We start from the raw sequence: 21,635 nt of genomic DNA, 5'->3' as shown, positions 1-21,635 counted from the left end.
AGGGAAACTGTGGTTTGCCCATCCTGGTCCAAATAGATGTGACAGGGTACAATCACCTCGTTCTGTAGAATCTGAAGGTGAGGGCAGAGTTTCAAAATAGGGTGTATGTGAACCAAGAGTGGCCTCAATAGTACAACTTTTGGATTGGGTTTGGTAGTAAACACCAAATATTTTGGTAACCTGATATTTTCTTTTGCTGAGGAAAGTCTGTTTAGAAAGCCATTTCTAAAAAGATTGATCACACCAGAATTCAACACTATATAGAAGTAGATGCTTAACTGACTAAGCCACCCATGCGCCCCTGCGGAGTTGATTCTTTTTTTTACTTTTTTTTTTTTTAACGATTTTATTTATTTGACAGAGAAATAGCACAAGTAGGCAGAACAGTCGGTAGAGAGGGAGAGGGAGAAACAGGCGCTTCACTGAGCAGGGAGCCTGATGTGGGGCTTGATCCTAGGACCCTGGGATCATGACCTGAGCCAAAGACAGCTGCTTAGCTGAGCCACCCAGGCGCTCCTAATTCTTAACAAAAAGATTCTCATTGTTTCTGGAGCTTGTAACTCAAATGGTGAGAACTCAGTGTTTGTATTTTTAGGGGCCCAATAAAAGAACACCCCTTTCCCCATTCAAATTGAGCCACTGGAGAGAAGTAAAGGGAATCAGGCAATTAGAGACCCAAATAAATATCATCTTATCACTGAGAAAAAGCTGTGTTGGAGATTGTTGCTTAGACATGTAGCAGCATAGGGCTTTTTGTAGCCTCTGTCCTCTAAGTTTAGATCCTGGAACTGCCCACCAAGGGAAGAATTGTGTCTGCAGAGCATGTCCCCGAGATCATTGCCTTATTCGTTATGTACCATTCATTTTTTTTTTAAAGATTTAAAAATTTTTTTTTATTTGACAAAGCACATAAGTAGGCAGAGCGGCAAGCAGAGGGAGAGGGGGATGCAGGCTCCCCCTGAGCAGGGAGCCCGATGTGGGGCTTGATCCCAGGACCCTGGGATCATGACCTGAGCTGAAGGCAGCCGCTTAACTGACTGAGCCTCCCAGGCGCCCTTGTACCATTCATTCTTTGCTTGGCTCCTAGCTTCTGAATGGCATACTATATGGTAAAGGTAATTTATCTCAGTTTATGTTCCATAACCTTCAGGAGGTCTGCCCTAAAGTTTGGCCATTTGTCTGAATGAGTCTGATGCCAGGGATTCTGAACAACAAAAGATTGACTGAAGGAGGATTCCATAATTAATGAATTAATTTAGCTGGTATCCCATTGGGAAAGTTTCTACTTATCTGGTTCTTATTTGTTGTTACTCGAGTAGAGATGCTTTGAATTAGTTTCCAGGGCCCTTGGATTCCATGTCTTTTGTGTTCTATTTTTAGTTTTGTTGGAGGCCTTGTGAGCTGCACATGGTATCTTTAAATGTGCCCATTTTTTGTTTTCTAGCATCCTGCTCATCAGTATGACCATATTGAGGTCTTAATGCATTCTCTATTCTTGTATGTTCCCTCTTGTTTTGGACCCATGAACCTAATGAGGTCATGTTTCTCTGGATTTTGTGAGAACCTCTCTGTTTGACATAGCTGCCTCTTCCATCCCTGTGTTTGGAAAATATTGGAACTGATTTCTGATCACCAGCTTGTAGGACCCCAAAATAGTTTTCTTTTGGTCTTTTAACTCCCAGTTGTTTCTTCTACAGTGAGTAGGGGACATCCTCAAGGTCCTATGGCTCTTGGTATTCTTAGTGCAGCTGCTCCTGCTTCATCAGTAAGTGGATTGTGTGGCCGTGTGGTCCTCCCTAAGTGTGACCCTGAACTTTGAGTACCTCTCCTTAGACCAGCCATAGGCATGAAGATACTCCATTGCTGGTGATAGAATCTCAAACCCATTTAGGCATCTGAAGTGATTATTGACATCTGAGTACAAGAGCTGTGTGGTGTCACTGACTACTTAGTCATTATTGGGGCTTCTTTACCTTCTCACACATGGTTGCAAAATATATGAAGTTGTGCCTTTTTTTTTTTTTTTTTAAAGATTTTATTTATTTGACAGAGAGAGATCACAAGCAGGCAGAGAGGCAGGCAGAGAGAGAGGAGGAAGCAGGCTCCCTGCTGAGCAGAGAGCCCGATGCGGGGCTCGATCCCAGGACCCTGAGATCATGACCTGAGCCGAAGGCAGCGGCTTAACCCACTGAGCCACCCAGGCGCCCCGAAGTTGTGCCTTTTGAGCCAGATCATAAACTGCGTTATAGTGCCGGGTTTTCCTCACCGGTTTTAACTGTTACTCTTAATGTGCCTGGCTTGCTCTGATTAACAAACGGGGTACATTTTTAAGGGCCCACAAACTCAGCGTGCCCTGAATATATAACCATCCTTCTTGGATTATAGGTTCTTGGAATTTGTTTCAGGGGGTAATGGGTTGAGGACAAAATCCTTTGGGCAGGGGTATTGACCTGCTCTTATAAAATCTTTTTACAAGGAAGGTAGGTAGATTGGTGGGATGTCTGGATATGGCTATCCAGTCTTGTACCAAGTTTTAAGTACTCCAGGTAACTTACAGATTGGACCCTAATTCATCACTACATTGCCCTGGATGTGTGGGACCTATACCACATGTTTCTTCTCTCTTCCATGGGTTTAGTTAGCTCAGTAGCTATGATATGACATTTCCTTTAAGGTACCGTCTTATTTTGAAATGCATCCCAATTTTAGAGATAATTAACTTCTCCCCCTTTTGAGAAAAAAATGGACAAATACATCGCAATATAAATTTAAGGTGCGGAACATGATGGTTTGATTTACAAATAATGTGAAATGCTTATTACCCAAATAGATTTAGTTAATATTCATCATCCATATAGAGACTGTAAGCTTTTAAAATGTATGTTTTGGGATTGATGTAGTTTTAAGATTAGCACTAGAGATGAAAAGATTAAAGGGCTGCTTCACATTTGTAACTGAGTAATTTTGTCACTGCTGCTGGTCTGTCATACATGTCTTGGGACATGAATTTACTGCAGAATCTTGCTGGTCTACGTCATGGCCAGATTCACTTGACTTTTGTACAGTCTACTGATTTTCCTGTAATACACTTAATTTCAGGGATGGCATTGTCATCTTGGTCCAGTTAACGCATTCAGATTTTTAAAATTAATCTTGCCCTTTTACTGTCCATGCTCATTTGTCAGCTTTCCCACGTGAACTTAATTCTGTTTCTATCTTTTTTTTTTTAATTTTATTTTTTATAAACATATATTTTTATCCCCAGGGATACAGGTCTGTGAATTGCCAAGTTTACACACTTCACAGCACTCACCATAGCACATACCCTCCCCAAAGTCCATTACCCCACCCCCCCAACCCCCCTCCCCCCATCAACCCTCAGTTTATTTTGTGAGATTGAGAGTCACTTATGGTTTGTCTCCCTCCCAATCTCATCTTGTTTCATTTACTCTTCTCCTACCCCCTTAACCCCCCATGTTGCATCTCCTCTCCCTCATATCAGGGAGATCATATGATAGTTGTCTTTCTCTGATTGACTTATTTCGCTAAGCATGATACCCTCTAGTTCATCCACGTCGTCGCAAATGGCAAGATTTCATTTCTTTTGATGGCGGCATAGTATTCCATTGTGTATATATACCACATCTTCTTTATCCATTCGTCTGTTGATGGACATCTAGGTTCTTTCCATAGTTTGGCTATTGTAGACATTGCTGGTATAAACATTCGGGTGCACGTGCCCCTTCGGATCACTACGTTTGTATCTTTTTTTTTTTTTTTTTAAAGATTTTATTTATTTATTTGACAGAGACAGATCACAAGTAGGCAGAGAGGCAGGCAGAGAGAGAGGAAGGGAAGCAGGCTCCCCGCTGAGCAGAGATCCCGATGTGGGACTCGATCCCAGGACCCTGAGATCATGACCTGAGCCGAAGGCAGAGGCTTAACCCACTGAGCCACCCAGGTGCCCCACTACGTTTGCATCTTTAGGGTAAATACCCAGCAGTGCAATTGCTGGGTCATAGGGTAGTTCTATTTTCAACATTTTGAGGAACCTTCATGCTGTTTTCCAGAGTGGTTGCACCAGCTTGCATTCCCACCAGCAGTGTAGGAGGGTTCCCCTTTCTCCGCATCCTCGCCAGCATCTCTCATTTCCTGACTTGTTCATTTTAGCCATTCTGACTGGTGTGAGGTGATATCTCATTGTGGTTTTGATTTGTATTTCCCTGATGCCGAGTGATATGGAGCACTTTTTCATGTGTCTCTTGGCCATCTGGATGTCTTCTTTGCAGAAATGTCTGTTCATGTCTTCTGCCCATTTCTTGATTGGATTATTTGTTCTTTGGGGGTTGAGTTTGCAAAGTTCTTTATAGATTTTGGACACTAGCCCTTTATCTGATATGTCATTAGCAAATATCTTCTCCCATTCTGTCAGTTGTCTTTTGGTTTTGTTCACTGTTTCCTTTGCTGTGCAAAAGCTTTTGATCTTGATAAAATCCCAATAGTTCATTTTTGCCCTTGCTTCCATTTCCTTTGGCGATGTTCCTAGGAAGATGTTGCTGCGGCTGAGGTCGAAGAGGTTGCTGCCTGTGTTCTCCTCAAGGATTTTGATGGATTCCTTTCTCACATTGAGGTCCTTCATCCAATTTGAGTCTATTTTCGTGTGTGGTATAAGGAAATGATCCAATTTCATTTTTCTGCATGTGGCTGTCTAATTTTCCCAACACCATTTATTGAAGAGGCTGTCTTTTTTCCATTGGACATTCTTTCCTGCTTTGTCGAAGATGAGTTGACCATAGAGTTGAGGGTCTATTTCTGGGCTCTCTATTCTGTTCCATTGATCTATGTGTCTGTTTTTGTGTCAGTACCATGCTGTCTTGATGATGACAGCTTTGTAATAGAGCTTGAAGTCCGGAATTGTGATGCCACCAACTTTGGCTTTCTTTTTCAATATTCCTTTGGCTTTTCGAGATCTTTTCTGGTTCCATATAAATTTTAGGATAATTTGTTCCATTTCTTTGAAAAAAAAAAATGGATGGTACTTTGATAGGAATTGCATTAAATGTGTAGATTGCTTTAGGTAACATAGACATTTTCACAATATTTATTCTTCCAGTCCAGGAGCATGGAACGTTTTTCCATTTCTTTGTGTCTTCCTCAATTTCTTTCATGAGTACTTTATAGTTTTCTGTGTATAGATTCTTAGTCTCTTTGGTTAGGTTTATTCCTAGGTATCTTATAGTTTTGGGTGCAATTGTAAATGGGATTGACTCCTTAATTTCTCTTTCTTCTGTCTTGTTGTTGGTGTAAAGAAATGCAACTGATTTCTGTGCATTGATTTTATATCCTGACACTTTACTGAATTCCTGTACAAGTTCTAGCAGTTTTGGAGTGGAGTCTTTTGGGTTTTCCACATATAATATCCTATCATCTGCGAAGAGTGATAGTTTGACTTCTTCTTTGCCGATTTGGATGCCTTTAATTTCCTTTTGTTGTCTGATTGCTGAAGCTAGGACTTCTAGTACTATGTTGAATAGCAGTGGTGATAACGGACATCCGTGCCGTGTTCCTGACCTTAGTGGAAAAGCTTTCAGTTTTTCTCCATTGAGAATGATATTTGCGGTGGGTTTTTCATAGATCGCTTTGATAATATTGAGGTATGTGCCCTCTATCCCTACACTTTGAAGAGTTTTGATCAGGAAGGGATGCTGTACTTTGTCAAATGCTTTCTCAGCATCTATGGAGAGTATCATATGGTTCTTGGGTTCTTGTTCTTTCTTTTATTAATGTGTTGTATCACATTGATTGATTTGCGGATGTTGAACCAACCTTGCAGCCCTGGAATAAATCCCACTTGGTCGTGGTGAATAATCCTTTTAATGTGCTGTTGAATCCTATTGGCTAGTATTTTGGCGAGAATTTTTGCATCTGTGTTCATCAAGGATATTGGTCTGTAGTTCTCTTTTTTGTTGGGATCCTTGTCTGGTTTTGGGATCAAGGTGATGCTGGCCTCATAAAATGAGTTTGGAAGTTTTCCTTCTATTTCTATTTTTTGGAACAGTTTCAGGAGAATAGGAATTAGTTCTTCTTTAAATGTTTGGTAGAATTCCCCTGGGAAGCCGTCTGGCCCTGGACTTTTGTTTGTTTGGAGGTTTTTGATGACTGTTTCAATCTCCTTACTGCTTATGGGTCTGTTCAGGCTTTCTATTTCTTCCTGGTTCAGTTGTGGTAGTTTATATGTCTCTAGGAATGCATCCATTTCTTCCAGATTGTCAAATTTGTTGGCGTAGAGTTGCTCATAGTATGTTCTTATAATTTTCTGTATTTCTTTGCTGTTAGTTGTAATCTCTCCTCTTTCATTCATGATTTTATTTATTTGGGTCCTTTGTCTTTTCTTTTTGATAAGTCTGGCCAGGGGTTTATCAGTCTTATTAATTCTTTCAAAGAACCAGCTCCTAGTTTCATTGATTTGTTCTGTTGCTTTTTTGGTTTCTATTTCATTGATTTCTGCTCTGATCTTTATGATTTCTCTTCTCCTGCTGGGTTTAGGGTTTCTTTCTTGTTCTTTCTCCAGCTCCTTTAGGTGTAGGGTTAGGTTGTGTACCTGAGACCTTTCTTGTTTCTTGAGAAAGGCTTGTACTGCTATATATTTTCCTCTCAGGACTGCCTTTGTTGTGTCCCACAGATTTTGAACCGTTGTGCTTTCATTATCATTTGTTTCCATGAATTTTTTCAAATCTTTTAATTTCCTGGTTGACCCATTCATTCTTTAGAAGGATGCTGTTTAGTCTCCATGTATTTGGGTTCTTTCCAAATTTCCTCTTGTGATTGAGTTCTAGCTTCAGAGCATTGTGGTCTGAAAATATGCAGGGAATGATTCCAATCTTTTGATACCGGTTGAGACCTGATTTAGGACCCAGGATGTGATCTATTCTGGAGAATGTTCCATGTGCACTAGAGAAGAATGTGTATTCTGTTGCTTTGGGATGAAATGTTCTGAATATATCTGTGATGTTCATCTGGTCCAGTGTGTCATTTAAGGCCTTTATTTCCTTGTTGATCTTTTGCTTGGATGATCTGTCCATTTCACTGAGGAGAGTGTTAAAGTCCCCTACTATTATTGTATTATTGTTGATGTGTTTCTTTGATTTTGTTATTAATTGGTTTATATAGTTGGCTGCTCCCACGTTAGGGGCATAGATATTTAAAATTGTTAGATCTTCTTGTTGGACAGACCCTTTGAGTATGATATAGTGTCCTTCCTCATCTCTTATTATAGTCTTTTGCTTAAAATTTAATTGATCTGATATAAGGATTGCCACTCCTGCTTTCTTCTGATGTCCATTAGCATGGTAAATTCTTTTCCACCCCCTCACTTTAAATCTGGAGGTGTCTTCGGGTTTAAAATGAGTTTCTTGTAGGCAACATATAGATGGGTTTTGTTTTTTTATCCATTCTGATACCCTGTGTCTTTTGATTGGGGCATTTAGCCCATTAACATTCAGGGTAACTATTGAGAGAGATGAATTTAGTGCCATTGTATTGCCTGTAAGGTGACTGTTACTGTATATGGTCTCTGTTCCTTTCTGATCTACTAGTTTTAGAGTCTCTCTTTGCTTAGAGGACCCCTTTCAATATTTCCTGTAGAGCTGGTTTGGTGTTTGCAAATTCTTTCAGTTTTTGTTTGTCCTGGAAGCTTTTAATCTCTCCTTCTATTTTCAATGATAGCCTAGCTGGATATAGTATTCTTGGCTGCATGTTTTTCTCGTTTAGTGCTCTGAATATATCATGCCAGCTCTTTCTGGCCTGCCAGGTCTCTGTGGATAAGTCTGCTGCCAATCTAATATTTTTACCATTGTATGTTACAGACTTCTTTTCCCGGGCTGCTTTCAGGATTTTCTTTTTGTCACTAAGACTTGTCAATTTGACTATTAGGTGACGGGGTGTGGACCTAGTCTTATTGATTTTGAGGGGGGTTCTCTGAACCTCCTGGATTTTGATGCTTGTTCCCTTTGCCATATTGGGGAAATTCTCTCCAATAATTCTCTCCAATATACCTTCTGTTCCCCTCTCTCTTTCTTCTTCTTCTGGAATGCCAATTATTCTAATGTTGTTTCATCTTACAGTGTCACTTATCTCTCGAATTCTCCCCTCATGGTCCAGTAGCTGTTTGTCCCTGTTTTGCTCAGCTTCTTTATTCTCTGTCATTTGGTCTTCTATATCGCTAATTCTTTCTTCTGCCTCATTTATCCTAGCAGTGAGAGCCTCCATTTTGATTGCACCTCATTAATAGCTTTTTTGATTTCAACTTGGTTAGATTTTAGTTCTTTTATTTCTCCAGAAAGGGCTTCTATATCTCCCGAGAGGCTTTCTCTAATATCTTCCATGCCTTTTTCGAGCCCGGCTAGAACCTTGAGAATCGTCATTCTGAACTCTAGATCTGACATATTACCAATGTCTGTATTGATTAGGTCCCTAGCCTTTGGTACTGCCTCTTGTTCTTTTTTTTTTTTTTTTTTAAGATTTTATTTATTTATTTGACAGAGAGATCACAAGCAGGCAGAGAGAGAGGAGGAAGCAGGCTCCCCGCCGAGCAGAGAGCCCGATGCGGGGCTCGATCCCAGGACTCTGAGATCGTGACCTGAGCCGAAGGCAGCGGCTTAACCCACTGAGCCACCCAGGCGCCCCTTGTTCTTTTTTTTGTGGTGAATTTTTCTGCCTTGTCATTTTGTCCAGATAACAGTATATGAAGGAGCAAGTAAAATACTAAAAGGGTGGCAACAACCCCAGGTAAATATGCTTTAGCCAAATCAGAAGGGATCCCAAATCGTGAGGGGGGAGAAAGGGGATAAAAAGGTTCAGAAAGAAAGAAAAAAAAAAAAAAAAGAAACAATTAAAAAAAGAAAACCAATAAAGAAAAAATATAAAAAAGACAAAATATATATATATATATATATTAGATAAACTAGTTAAAAAACGTTAAAAAAGAAAAGGGTAAAAGTTAAAAAAAATTAAACGAAGAGAAAAAGAAATTGAAAAAGAAAAAAAAATTAACTGCAAGGTTAAAGAATCACGGGGAGAAAGCCATGAGTTCCGTGCTTTGCTTTCTCCTCCTGTGGAATTCCGCTGCTCTCCTTGGTATTGAAACTGCACTCCTTGGTAGGTGAACTTTGTCCTTGCTGGGTTTCTTGTTGATCTTCTGGGGGAGGGGCCTGTTGTAGTGATTCTCAAGTGTCTTTGCCCCAGGCGGAGTTGCACCGCCCTTTCCAGGGGCCGGTCTGAGTAATCCGGTCAGGTTTACTTTCGGGAGCTTTTGTTCCCTGAGCGCTTTCGTAGAGTTCCGGAGGGCGGGAATGAAGATGGCGGCCTCCCGGTCTCCAGCCCGGAGGAGCCGAGAGCCCGGGGCCCCACTCCTCAGTGCATCCTCAGAGAATAGCGCCCAATTACTCCCGTCACCCTGCCTCCGGCCGCGCTCCGAGCTGACCGAGCCTGCGACCGGTTCAAGGTAACCCCGAGCTGAGAGCTCACTCCTCGGCTCTTCTCTGTAGCCGGCTTCCCCGTTCTAATACCTGTAAGCCCTGCGACACTCAGACACCCCCGATCCTTCTGTGACCCTGCGGGACCTGAGGCCGCGCTGACCCCGCGTGGGCTTCACCCCGGTTAAGCCTCTGGAGCGATGTCCCTCAGCGGAACAGACTTTTAAAAGTCCTGATTTTGTGCTCCGTTGCTCCGCCGCTTGCCGGGTGCCGGCCCCTCCCCCCGCGGTCTATCTTCCTGTCGCTTTGGATTCACTTGTCCGCCAGTCCTACCTTTCAGAAAGTGGTTGATTTTCTGTTTCTAGAATTGCTGTTGTTCTTCTCTTGGATCTCCCGTTGGATTTGTAGATGTTTGCAATCTTTAGATAAGCTATCTAGCTGATCTCCCGCTACCTGAAGTAGTCTCAGCTGCTACTTCTCCGCCATCTTGACCAAGTGTATGTCTTTTGATGGTAATGCCCAGAAACTTTTCACATAAATGTAGCTCTTTAAAGTCTGCTATTAAAGACTGCATTTTGCTAAGCCTATACCATTACCCTGGGAGCAGTTGAGGTTGAGACCTACTTCATCCTCTGCTAGCAGATGTGAGCTTTTCCATACCGTTCGTCTGGAATTTCCGGCTTGTAGACAGAGAGTGTGGTGGCTGTCCACATGCATTACTGTATCATGAGGTGTGTTCTGTTGTTTTCAGTTTGTAAAGGCTTACCTAGGAGCTCCAGCTGTATGTCCAGGTCAGTAGGAGACCAACATCTGTAACTTTGATATCATGTAGAATCCATTCCCAGGCTTTGCAGGACTTTAATTGGCATGGGAACACAAGCCATGGGATTTTACCTAACCTCTGTAACTTATTGGTTTCAATACATGTCACTAAACTTCTGGCAGTCTTACTTTTTTTTTTTAAAGATTTTATTTATTGGGGCGCCTGGGTGGCTCAGTGGGTTAAGCCGCTGCCTTCGGCTCAGGTCACGATCTCAGGGTCCTGGGATCGAGTCCTGCATCGGGCTCTCTGCTCGGCAGGGAGCCTGCTTCCCTCTCTCTCTCTCTCTGCCTTCCTCTCTGTCTACTTGTGATCTCTCTCTGTCAAATAAATAAATAAATAAAAATCTTAAAAAAAAAATAAAGATTTTATTTATTTATTTGATAGACAGATCACAAGTAGGCAGAGAGGCAGACAGACAGACAGAGAGGGGGAAGCAGGCTCCCCACTGAGCAGAGAGCCTGATGCGGGGCTCCATCCCAGGACCCTGGGATCATGACCTGAGCCGAAGGCAGAGCTTTAACCCACTGAGCCACCCAGGTGCCCCTGGCAGTCTTACTTTAAATGATTTTTATTTATTTATTGAGGGAGAGAGCAAGAGAGGATAATCAGGGGAAGGGGCAGAGGGAGAGGGAGAAGCAGGCTCCCCATGGCAGTCTTACTTTAATCAGACCCCTACCATTTATTAAGTTTAAGAGTATTCTCTCAAATCCAGTCAGTCTCCTGTCATATTTAAATTGGCCTCGCTAAATTGATATTTTGTTTATCCTTTTGTGGCTCCCTTAGCGTGAATTCTCTTTCCCAAAGCCTAGTCCCTTAGGAGTGGTAGCTTTATTAGGCTAATTTAAGTCCCTTTGTCAGTAGTGGAATTCCATCGACCTTGATGGTCGGTCAGTCATCTTCAGATACACAGGCTGACCACTGTGACCTGGCAAAGTACCAAGATTGACCTTGAGAGAGTGACAGAATCAAGGGGCTAGGCCCCTTCCAATCCTAGGCCCTCTGTTCTTCACAGAATCAATTGGCTACTCTCCCTCCTACCAAGATCATATGTTACCTTGTTCTAAGAACCAAGTTCTGCTTTTTTCTGAGTTGGATACTTTAAATTAGTAGATGGCGTAGAGTTCATGGCTTCTTATTTTGAAGAACTACAGTTATTCACTGAAAAAGTGCCCTGACTTCACCCAGTTGATTTGAGTGTCCCCAGATCTCTAGAGGTCTGTCATTTTCATTCTCTCTGGTGGTTCTTTGACCTTGGATGTTGCCCCTAAATTTCTCTTGGGGGTGTGTTATTCAGAACTTCAGGCATGGACCTTCACATCAATTTCCCAGTAAATTCTTCCAAAATTAGCTTTGTGTTTTTATACTAAAAAGCATTGAATGAGTGACGTTTTAATTCTCTGTGAGGCTACATTGGGCTAGATTGTGTTTCCTAAGCTTTTTAAACTTGCCCACATGTACTACTAATAAACTGCTATCATCAGGAGTTAAGTGAGTGAATGAGTCCAGGTTCTGGCAATCTGAAAGAACCTTGTAAGCATGTAACTTAAGAAAAAAGACATTATTTTCTTAAACCTCTGATTTCCAAATTTATTTGCTTATGTGCATTAAGGATTAGTGGTGAAAAGACAATTAACACCTGAAAAATCTGGATTAGTAATGTATAGTAATTGTAATTTTTCAGCATTTTATTTAAAATTATAATTACGAAATGATATGAAAGGTAAAAGGCACAAAAAATAATTTTGGCTAAGGATATTTCTATTTTTGAATCTGAATTCAAAGTAAATTAGCTTTTTTGTTTTCTCTCCCCCCTCCACTTTCAACTAGGGTTACACATCATTTTGGAATGACTGTATATCGTCTGGATTACGTGGCTGTATGTTAATTGAATTAGCGCTGAGAGGAAGGTTACAACTAGAGGCTTGTGGAATGAGACGGAAAAGTCTGTTAACAAGAAAGGTAAGAGGAGTGCTAATAAGTAACATCCTTTTCAAAGAGTTTGTGCTGACTAAAAATGAAAGTTTCTACTAATAGATTGAAAGAAAGAGAAAGTTGATTTTAAAGTTAAGACTTTATTGGAAATTGTGTTTCCATGTCTTTTTTGCATTTTTGGTTTCTTGAATCTTTGTACATAATGATTAATGTGTAACTCGTTGTTAGACTCACTGGCCCCCGTGTCTTGCATATTCAGAAAGACTCCGTATCTCATTTGCTTGCTTCTGAAAGCCATACTTCGGAAAGACTTGATAGAACTTTGCTTTAAATCTCAAGGTTCTTATGTTGCAAGTTAACTATCCATAGGCTGTTGGGGTTTTTAGCAGAATATGAACACTTTTTAGATCTCTACCTCCTCTATTTTAAAGGTCTGCGTAAATAGTTAATTTTGGCTAGTTTTAAAAATTTTAACTGCAGCCTTAACCTCAGGTATTCAAGACTGTTTCTCTTCTAGTCTGTCATTGTGTTTCTTGGGGCCATGGTGTTTCAAAACTGATTTTTCCCTTTAATACAGCATCTTAATGAAATCTACAAAATTTTAGGTCAGAACTGAATATTTCTTTTTTTTTTTTTTTAAAGATTTTATTTATTTATTTGACAGACAGAGATCACAAGTAGGCAGAGAGGCAGGCAGAGAGAGAGGGAGGAGGAAGCAGGCTCCCTGCTGAGCAGAGAGCCCGATGTGGGGCTCGATCCCAGGTCCCTGGGATCATGACCTGAGCCGAAGGCAGAGGCTTTAACCCACTGAGCCACCCAGGTGCCCCAGAACTGAATATTTCTTGATTGATATGCCATAATCCTACAGGAAAGAAAGCCACATTAATGGCTTTCTCGAAAGTTCTGTGCAGAGTAAACATCGTATAGCAGAACATGTTCCTTATGCGATTTTAAAATTTAGTCATTCAAAGTAGAGTAAATGAGTTGGTATGAGGTTGGTGTAACAGTTTCCTTTTAGAGAACTAGATCATAAAATGGAATACAATTTTTACTCCGTTTTACTCTGCAACCATAGATTTATGGAGGGGAAAAAAACTTTAACACTTTGTTGCAGTTATCACTGAAATATACATATAGGTTGTTACTAATTATAGTAATTATAAAAATTTTTGAATTAATGTTACCAAGCCCTGACTTAAAGTGAAAAGATTTTGATAATAGTTTTTTTGTGGGAACAAGAACCAGCTTTGTGTTGGTTATTGGCAAATTATTTGCTCTTTTGTTCTTTTATTTCTTTATATTTATTTAATGCTTAAGTCTACCATATACTGTGCTCAATCCTGGGGATACCGTGGAGACCAAGAGACATATTCCCTGCCTGCATGGGCTTTCTGTTTTAGTCTATTTGTGTGACCTTAACTAGGTTTGTTGACAAATCCTTTGGAAAAATACTCCAATATCATTTAATTTATTGACATAAAATAATTATTGCTTTCATTAGAATAATATATATATATATATAATAGTTGTAAAATCAAATTGTAAAAGCTTTATAACAAAAAATAGTTGTCTTCTATTCACTTTTCCCCACTCCTTAGTCCTCTTCCTGAGAGGCGGTCATTCTCAATCCTTGTATCCGTTTTGCAGGGTCCCCTTAACAAATTACAACAGACTTGATGGCTTAAAACAACTAATAAGTATAATCTCACAGTTCTGGAGGCCAGCACATGTTGTGTTCTCATAGACAGCTCTAAAGAAGATTCTGTTCCTTAATTCTGCTAGCTTCTAGTGGCTCCAGGATTTCCTTGGCTTTTGGCTGCATCTCTCTCTGCTCTGTCTTTACACTGTCTTCTCCTATTGTCTCTCCTTTGTGTGTCTTTTATGAAGATGTTTTCATTGCATTGAGGGCCCCTCGATAATCTAGGATGATCTCATCTCTGTATCTAATTTTCTTCTTAAAGATTTATTTATTTATTAGAAAGAGAATGCTTGGGCAGGGAGGGGCAGAGGGAGAGAGCAGACTGCCCGCCAAGCATGGAGCCTGACCCTGAGATCATGACCTGAGCCAAAATCAAGAGTCCAATGCCTGACTGAGCCATCTAGGTGCCCCATCATTTCCATATATAATTTAACATAATCTCATTTACAGAAATTAACTGGGGATTAGGTTCTAGGGATTAAGACCTGAACACCTCTTGGGGACCACTGTTCAACTTGCTGTAGCTCTTTGTTATTTCTTTTGGCATTTACATCCATACTTCTAAGTGAGCTTATACTGCCATCTCTCATTTTTATTTATCTTTCTCTTTTTTCAAAGATTTTATTTATTTGACAGAGAGCTCAACAGTAGGCAGAGAGGCAGGCAGAGACAGAGAGAGGGGGGAAGCAGATTCCCCACTGAGCAGAGAGCCTGATGCGGGGCTCAATCCCAGGACCCTGGGATCATGAACTGAACCGAAGGTAGAGGCTTTAACCCACTGAGCCATCCAGGCATCCCATGCCATCTGTTGTTTTTAAAGATTTTATTTTTATGTAAACTCTACAACCGAACTTGGGGCTTGAACTCACAACCCCAAGATCAAGAATCACATGCTCTGTCAACTGAGCCAGCCAGGTGCCCCTGCCATTTCTTGATAAATCACTTTGAAATGCTGTTTACTTTCTGTTAGAAACGATGAGGGAGGGGCGCCTAGGTGGCTCAGTGGTTAAAGCCTCTGCCTTCGGCTCAGGTCATGATCTCAGGGTCCTGGGATCGAGTCCCACATCGGGCTCTGCTCAGCGGGGAGCCTGCCTCCTCCTCCTGTCTCTCTCTCTGCCTGCTTGTGATCTGTCAAATAAAAAAAAAAAAAAAGATGAGGGGGAAAAAAAAGTTAAACATTTTGGCTCTCTTAATACCACTTACCTCCACCCACAGCGTTCCTGATAGAGTTACATCATAATTTTTTGCAAAACCATAAAGGTCGTTTTATATTGCTACAGTTATGTTAAAACCCTGCAGAGTTTGGTTATAGCCTATTGATATTTTCTTTTCATTTTTAAATTTTATTTATTCACTTATTTATTTATTAGATTTTATTTATTTGACACAGAGAGTGATCACAAGTAGGCAGAGAGGCAGGCAGAGAGGCAGGTGGAGAGAGAGAGGGGGGGAAGCAGGCTCCCCACCGAGCGAGAGCCCGATGTGGGGCTCGATCCCAGGACCCCGAGATCATGACCTGAGCTGAAGGCAGAAGCTTAACCCACTGAGCCAACCAGGAGCCCCCTTCTTTTTATTTTTTTACAAAAGAATTTATTTATTTATTTGTCAGCACACAAACAGGGGAAGTGGTAGGCAGAGGGAGAGAGAGAAGCAGGCTCCCTGCCTTGGGGCTCAGTCCCAGAACCCCAGGATCATGACCTGAGCTGAATGTAGACGCTTAACCAACTGAGCCACTCAGGCGCCCCTCTTTTTTTTTCCCTAGAGTTTTAATAATTTTCTTTTTATTTATTTATTTATTTATTTAAAAAGATTTTATTTATTCATTTGACAGGCAGAGATCACAAGTAGGCAGAGAGGCAGGTAGAGAGAGAGAGGAGGAAGCAGGCTCCCTGTTGAGCAGGAAGCCCGACCTGGGGCTCGATCCTTGGACCCTGGGATCATGACCCGAGCCAAAGGCAGTGGCCTTAACCCACTGAGCCACCCAGGCGCCCCTAATAATTTTCTTTTTAAAAAATATTTACTCTGTACCTTTTTCTCTTAAATGCTCCCTCAGAGAAAAACTAGCATTATTAATTTTCAAATGTTCAGATACATTAGGTAACTCCATTAGAATTTGCCTTGTGCTTCAGTCTGGACTGGTTATGGTTTGGTTCTGTTGGGACTTCTGGTTTCTTTTTACTGCTTTAAACCTCCTGTTTCTGGATCTAATATTTTTTTTTTCTATCCTTGTGGGAAGAAAATGTTTTGAGACTTCACATGCCTGAAAATTTCTTTACCGTACTTCATTTTTATTTGACAGTTTGGGAATAGAATATTAGATTTAAATTATTTTTTCACAGAATTTTGAAGTCATTTCCCCATTGTCCTCTAGTATACAGAGTTGCTGTTAAAGTTTGGTGCCTTGTTGATTTTTATTCTTTGTGTGATACCTGTTGTCCTGTCTGGAAGGATTTCTGATCTTCTCTTTATCCCTGTGTTTTGATATTGTACAATATGCCTTGATGTGGGTCTTTTAAAATTTATTATTCTGTGCTCACTTTGGCAGCACATACATTAAAATTTGTTACGCATGGGTTCTTTCAATCTAGAAATGTTCAGTTTTGGTTTTATAAAGTTTTCATCTGTTTCTTACATCTTTGCTACATTTTCTAGAACTTGAAGTTTGATGTGCACCTCTCGCCTAGTCTTTTTTCTTGTTCTTACTTTCCTACCTTTATTAAGTTACAAGTGGTCTTCCTTACCGTTTTTTTAACCCTCTTTTCAGTTTTTTTTAAATGTGGTTCTAATGTTTTTGATTTCCAGGAGCTTTTTCTTGTGTTTTGTTTTTGTTTTATCACTACCTCCTGTTTCATGGATGTAACATCTTCTTTTAAATCTCTTCTTTTAAATCTCTAAGACTATTACGGCTCTTTTGAAAATTTCTTTTATCTGTTTCTTCAAGTTCTTACTTGCTGTCTTTTGGTTTCTTTGATGTTGAAGGTCTTTTTTCAGTATCTTGTCGTTCTTGGTTAACTGTTCATATTTTAAGAATGAGGCTCTCATCTAAGGTGCAGTGCGGTAAATAGAAATTAAAGTGTGGGCAGAGCATACTTACTAGTGTGCCACAGATTGCTGAATTTTGTTAAGGGGTTTAGTACTGTTCTGAGGCAGTGAGGAGTTTTAAGGAGAAACCGTGAGATAACATAGTAAGATCAGTGAGGAGGATGGGTTGAAAGTAGTTTGGGAAAACTAGTTAGGAATCTTCGTCCAGGTGAAAGATTACTAGATTGAGTGGAATAACTGCAGAAGTGATGGAGAAGAGTAGTCCCATCTGCAAGAGATTGAGGGGACAGGATTTCATGAGAAAAAAGATCTCCCCCCAGACCAGATTATTGTGACCTGATAAAAGACACGTCTCTGAGGGTAGGCATGAGGTGGGTGTTGAGGCCAGATGGCAGTAAATTTAAGGAGTAAGTGGGAGGTCAGAAATGGTGTTGTGACCACATTATATGAACAACTTTTTTCTGCGAATATCCTCCTTTTGGGGCGCCTGGGTGGTTCAGTCGTTAAGTGTTTGCCTTCAGCTTAGGTCATGATCCCGGGGCCCTGGGATTGAGCCCTGCATCGGGCTCTCTGCTTGGCGGGAAGCCTGCTTCTCCCTCTCCCACTCCCCTTGCTTGAGTTTCCTCTCTCATTGTCTCTCTCCCTCTATCAAATAAATAAACAAGTAAATCTTTAAAAAACAAAAAACAACAACAAAAAAAACCCCCTCCTTTTTTCTTACTCTCTGACCCCTTCCTAAAAGCATGGTCCAGAGTAGTACTGTCCAGTAGAACTTTCGTGATGACGAAAATGTTCTGTATTTGCCAACACGCTAGCCACGAGCCATGTGTCTGTGAGCCAGACACTTGAAATGTGGCTAGTGAGATTGAGACATGTTGTAAATAAAAACACACTGGATTTTTGAAAACTTACCATGAAAAAAGAAGATTGTAAAATATCTCAATTTAAAAAAATTTATTACATGTTAATATTTTGACTATAGTGGGTTAAGTAAAATATATTAAAATCAATTTCACCTGTTTGTTTTCCTTTTTTAATATAACTACAAAAAATTAAAAAGCTTTGTGGCATTCATTTATTATTCTGGTTATATTTCTTTTGGGTCATGCTGTTCAGAAAAAGACATACCGTTGTATATATTTTAGTCTTTCAGAAGATTGAGCAGAAGGGTAAAGGACACATGTTGAAGACAAGTTTAAGGGAGAACTGCTGCATTTAAAAAAATATTTTAAAATTGTATGACATTTTAATAGCTAACAAAGTAATAGATTAAAATACAGAATTTTAACTAGAAATTTGTTGCTTAGCCAAGAACTCAGTGAAATCTGCAGTAAGCTAATACTTGGCTAAAGCAGTATATAGCATTTTCTTTATCTTCTTCTTCTTCTTCTTTTTTTTAAAAGATTTTATTTATTTGACAGCACAAGCAGGGCAAACAGCAGGCAGAGGGGGAAGCAGGCTCCATGGTGAGCAAGGAGCCTCATAGTGGGGCTGGATCCCAGGACCCTGGGATCATGACCTGACCCGAAGGCAGACCTTTAACTGAGCCATCCAGGCACCCCTATAGCATTTTCTTCCCTCATTTCCCGGCTTTGTATTTTTCCACTTTTAGATGGATTCTGTATCCATCTTAGCTTTAAAAAGTTTTGTAGCATTAAAAAATTTTGGTACCAAGCTTGTTGGTATTTTCAAGGTTTCTACTAGTTGCCACTATTTTGAAAAAAATTTCATCCCCAGATTGTATTTTGTATTTAAATCTTTATCTTTCATTGGGGTATAAGCTCTGATGAGCCAAGTCGTACTTAATTTTTAATTCTAATTGGTTAGCCAGTTGTTTCATTAACATCTGTTGAAAAATTATTTCTCCACTGCTGTAAAATGATACCTTTATCATATGCTGAATTGAATATATAACTGTATGTGATTGAGTTTGTTTCTGTAACTAATAAATGTTTAAAAAGTGAATTTCTTGATCAAATAGCCCAAGGTTTAGCAATGAAAAGCATTAACAGTGAGTAAAAACTGTTCTAGCCTTTTGCTTTATTAATTCTTGCACAGTAACTTTATTTTCATTCATGATTGTGGCTAATCTGGTTAAGTTTAAATGTTGGATTTCTTTTTTTTTTAAAAACTTTGGATTTCTTAATAGGGAATTAATTTAAAATCAGAACCTTGACACTGCATGTACACATTGGGGACTTTAAGTATAATGAACTATTTGTGTAGTTGTTTAAGTTTTTCATTTAAAGGGATGGTAGGAAGAAAGAATTAGTGGATCATTTCCTTCTTATTGCTTACATTTTAGGTGATCTGTAAGTCAGACGCTCCAACAGGGGATGTTCTTCTTGATGAAGCTCTAAAGCATGTTAAGGAGACGCAGCCTCCAGAAACGGTTCAGAACTGGATTGAATTACTTAGTGGTAAGCTTTTGTGTATAAACTAAAAGGTGAATTCTGTTTAAAAGACTTCTATAAAAGCTGAAAATTCTTTCGCGAGGAACTTACACAAAATGGCCAAAAGCTTGTTTAGTTATTTAGGCAGACTTGAAAGTTATTAGTCACTGAATGGGGAAAATAGTTTTAAAAGTTCCATTCCCTCTTAACAAGACGGAGCAGATAGATGGTTCAGTGAAACATAATATTCTTCCTTAGAGCTTCCACCATTCTTTATCAAAATTACCTCATGCTGCCTTACACGGGGTACACTTGAGTTCAGCTGCGATAACAGACAACCCCCAAACCTCTGGCTTTAAACAGCAGATGACTTTTCACTCGTGTTCTAAGTAGTCACCGGCACTTCGTTCTTGCTCTGGCAGCCAACCAGGCAGAGAGAGCTGCCACCGTCTAGAGCACTGTCTGTCGCTATCGTAAGGGGAAGATGAGCATAGCCAGTTGTTCAGGCTCCTAAGTTTTTGTTCAGAAAGGACATGTGGTTCCAGTTTCATTGGTCAGAGCAAGTCGGGTGGCCTCCCCTCACTTGCAGGAGAAAGGAGAGTGCAGCCGTAGGAGGGAGAACCTGAAATACTTGGTTGACAGCACTGGTGACCACATTTACATTTATTTGTGTATTTGTCTAATCCAGACAGAGAACTCTGAGTATAGGACCTAAGTGTAGAGTGTAGGACAAAGGTTCTCTTGCTCTTCCTCTTTACTAAATACGTAAAACATTGCTTCTACTTACATGTATTAGTTCATGTTCAGACATGCTGCTCTTTTAAAACTTTTAAAAGCATTTGGATGTTCTTAGATTGGTAATTAAATGCCATTTTTCCCTCACAGTTTTTAACTTAACAGTTTCTAAAAATCATTCTGTTATCCTCTCAGTAAAAGAGTTTGTTTTGCATCTTTGTTTAAAAATTGAATATACACACTCCATTCTTAGCTAATAGAGCAACAGTGGCACCTTATACTTAGGGCAGTGTTCATTCTTTTTGTTACTGATAAAAAACAAACTTATTCACAAGGTAGTTTTGATGAATTTTGCAATTTTTCTCTTGTGGCCATCCCTCTTGTAAATCTTCTAATAAAGGTTCTTTTTACTTCACTGAGTAAAAGAAACTTTAACCAGCCCTTTTTCCCCTTGGTGCTATGTTCAGTTATAATTTCTTCTGCAGGAATCTTTTAAAATTATGTTGCCCATTTGATCAGGGTTGGTTTGGTTTGAACTAGATTCTTGCTTAGCACCTACCAATACTATATGTCACATTGCCCAGCATGTTGTCAACCTTCTTTGGGTTAGTCTTCCACCTAATGCCTGTTGGTGACACATGGCCATTTAACAGAGACTCACCGAGGACTTTAATGTTAAGTCCATATGTTAAATATTAACAAATATTTTTTCAGATAAAAATAGAAGTGCCAACAATTTCTTACTGTACGCTGATGAATCATTTTGTACTTTCTCTGGAGATCACCTAAGCAATATTTGGGTCTTGCTCATGTTGGCCCATTACCACTTCTGGTAGTAATTAGTATTTGTAGTTAAGTTCTCAACTAGTTAAAAGCAGGATTTTTCAAAGTTGTAGTTAATTTTTTTTGGCAGGTAGGTCAGAGTGTTTTTCTTTATGGAATGTAGTTGAGTCTTAGGTTAATGTTATCGATACCCACTTTGGTACCACTTAACACTATGGAGATGTTTTCACACTCCTCTGTCCATCAACGATGTCTTTATACAAGCTTACATCATACGTGCTGATGGCACATTGGGATTTGGTTTACTAATTCGTCTTAGACAACCAGATTTCCTTTGACTGTTTATATATGTGTCATGCAGTTTACGAGTTTGTGAAACAAGATCTTTATCAAAAATTATCTCATGCTACATTATACTGCATAGGCTACATTAAGCTATGGAAACAAGCCACCCCAAAGCCTCAGAAGCCTTAGGAATTCTCACTCATGCTGTGAGTCTGTCATAGGCCACTTCATTCTCAGTAAATGACTCTGAGTTCCATTTGGACTGGGAATTCAGAGTGTCTGTTTGAATTAGGAATTTGGGTAAATTGTGAGGCTAATTGCTTAGAACAGTTTTTTATTTTTTTAAAAAGCAGTGTTGGGATGCCTGGGTGGCTCAGTTGGTTGAGCTGATGCCTTCGGCTCAGGTTATGATCCCAGGGTTCTGGGATCGAATCCCAGATCGGGTCCTTGCTCAGCAGGGAGCCTGCTTC

The 21,635-nt window shown here is 40.0% G+C and overlaps 1 protein-coding gene across 1 annotated transcript in view; it reads left to right on the top strand.

Moving 5' to 3' along the window:
- The window catches only part of GOLPH3 (golgi phosphoprotein 3), a 68,039-nt gene that overhangs the window by 38,283 nt on the left and 8,121 nt on the right, over positions 1–21,635 (top strand). Inside the window, exons 2-3 of the mRNA XM_047731698.1 lie at positions 12,124–12,255; positions 19,275–19,389. Of these exons, the coding sequence (XP_047587654.1) occupies positions 12,124–12,255; positions 19,275–19,389 (247 nt within the window). The remainder of the gene's footprint in view (positions 1–12,123; positions 12,256–19,274; positions 19,390–21,635) is intronic.

The sequence above is a fragment of the Lutra lutra genome, chromosome 5 (genome assembly GCF_902655055.1).
Source record: "Lutra lutra chromosome 5, mLutLut1.2, whole genome shotgun sequence".
Lineage (NCBI taxonomy): Eukaryota > Metazoa > Chordata > Mammalia > Carnivora > Mustelidae > Lutra > Lutra lutra.
Note: the sequence above shows the minus strand (reverse complement) of the source record. Positions and strands in the feature narration are given on the sequence as shown.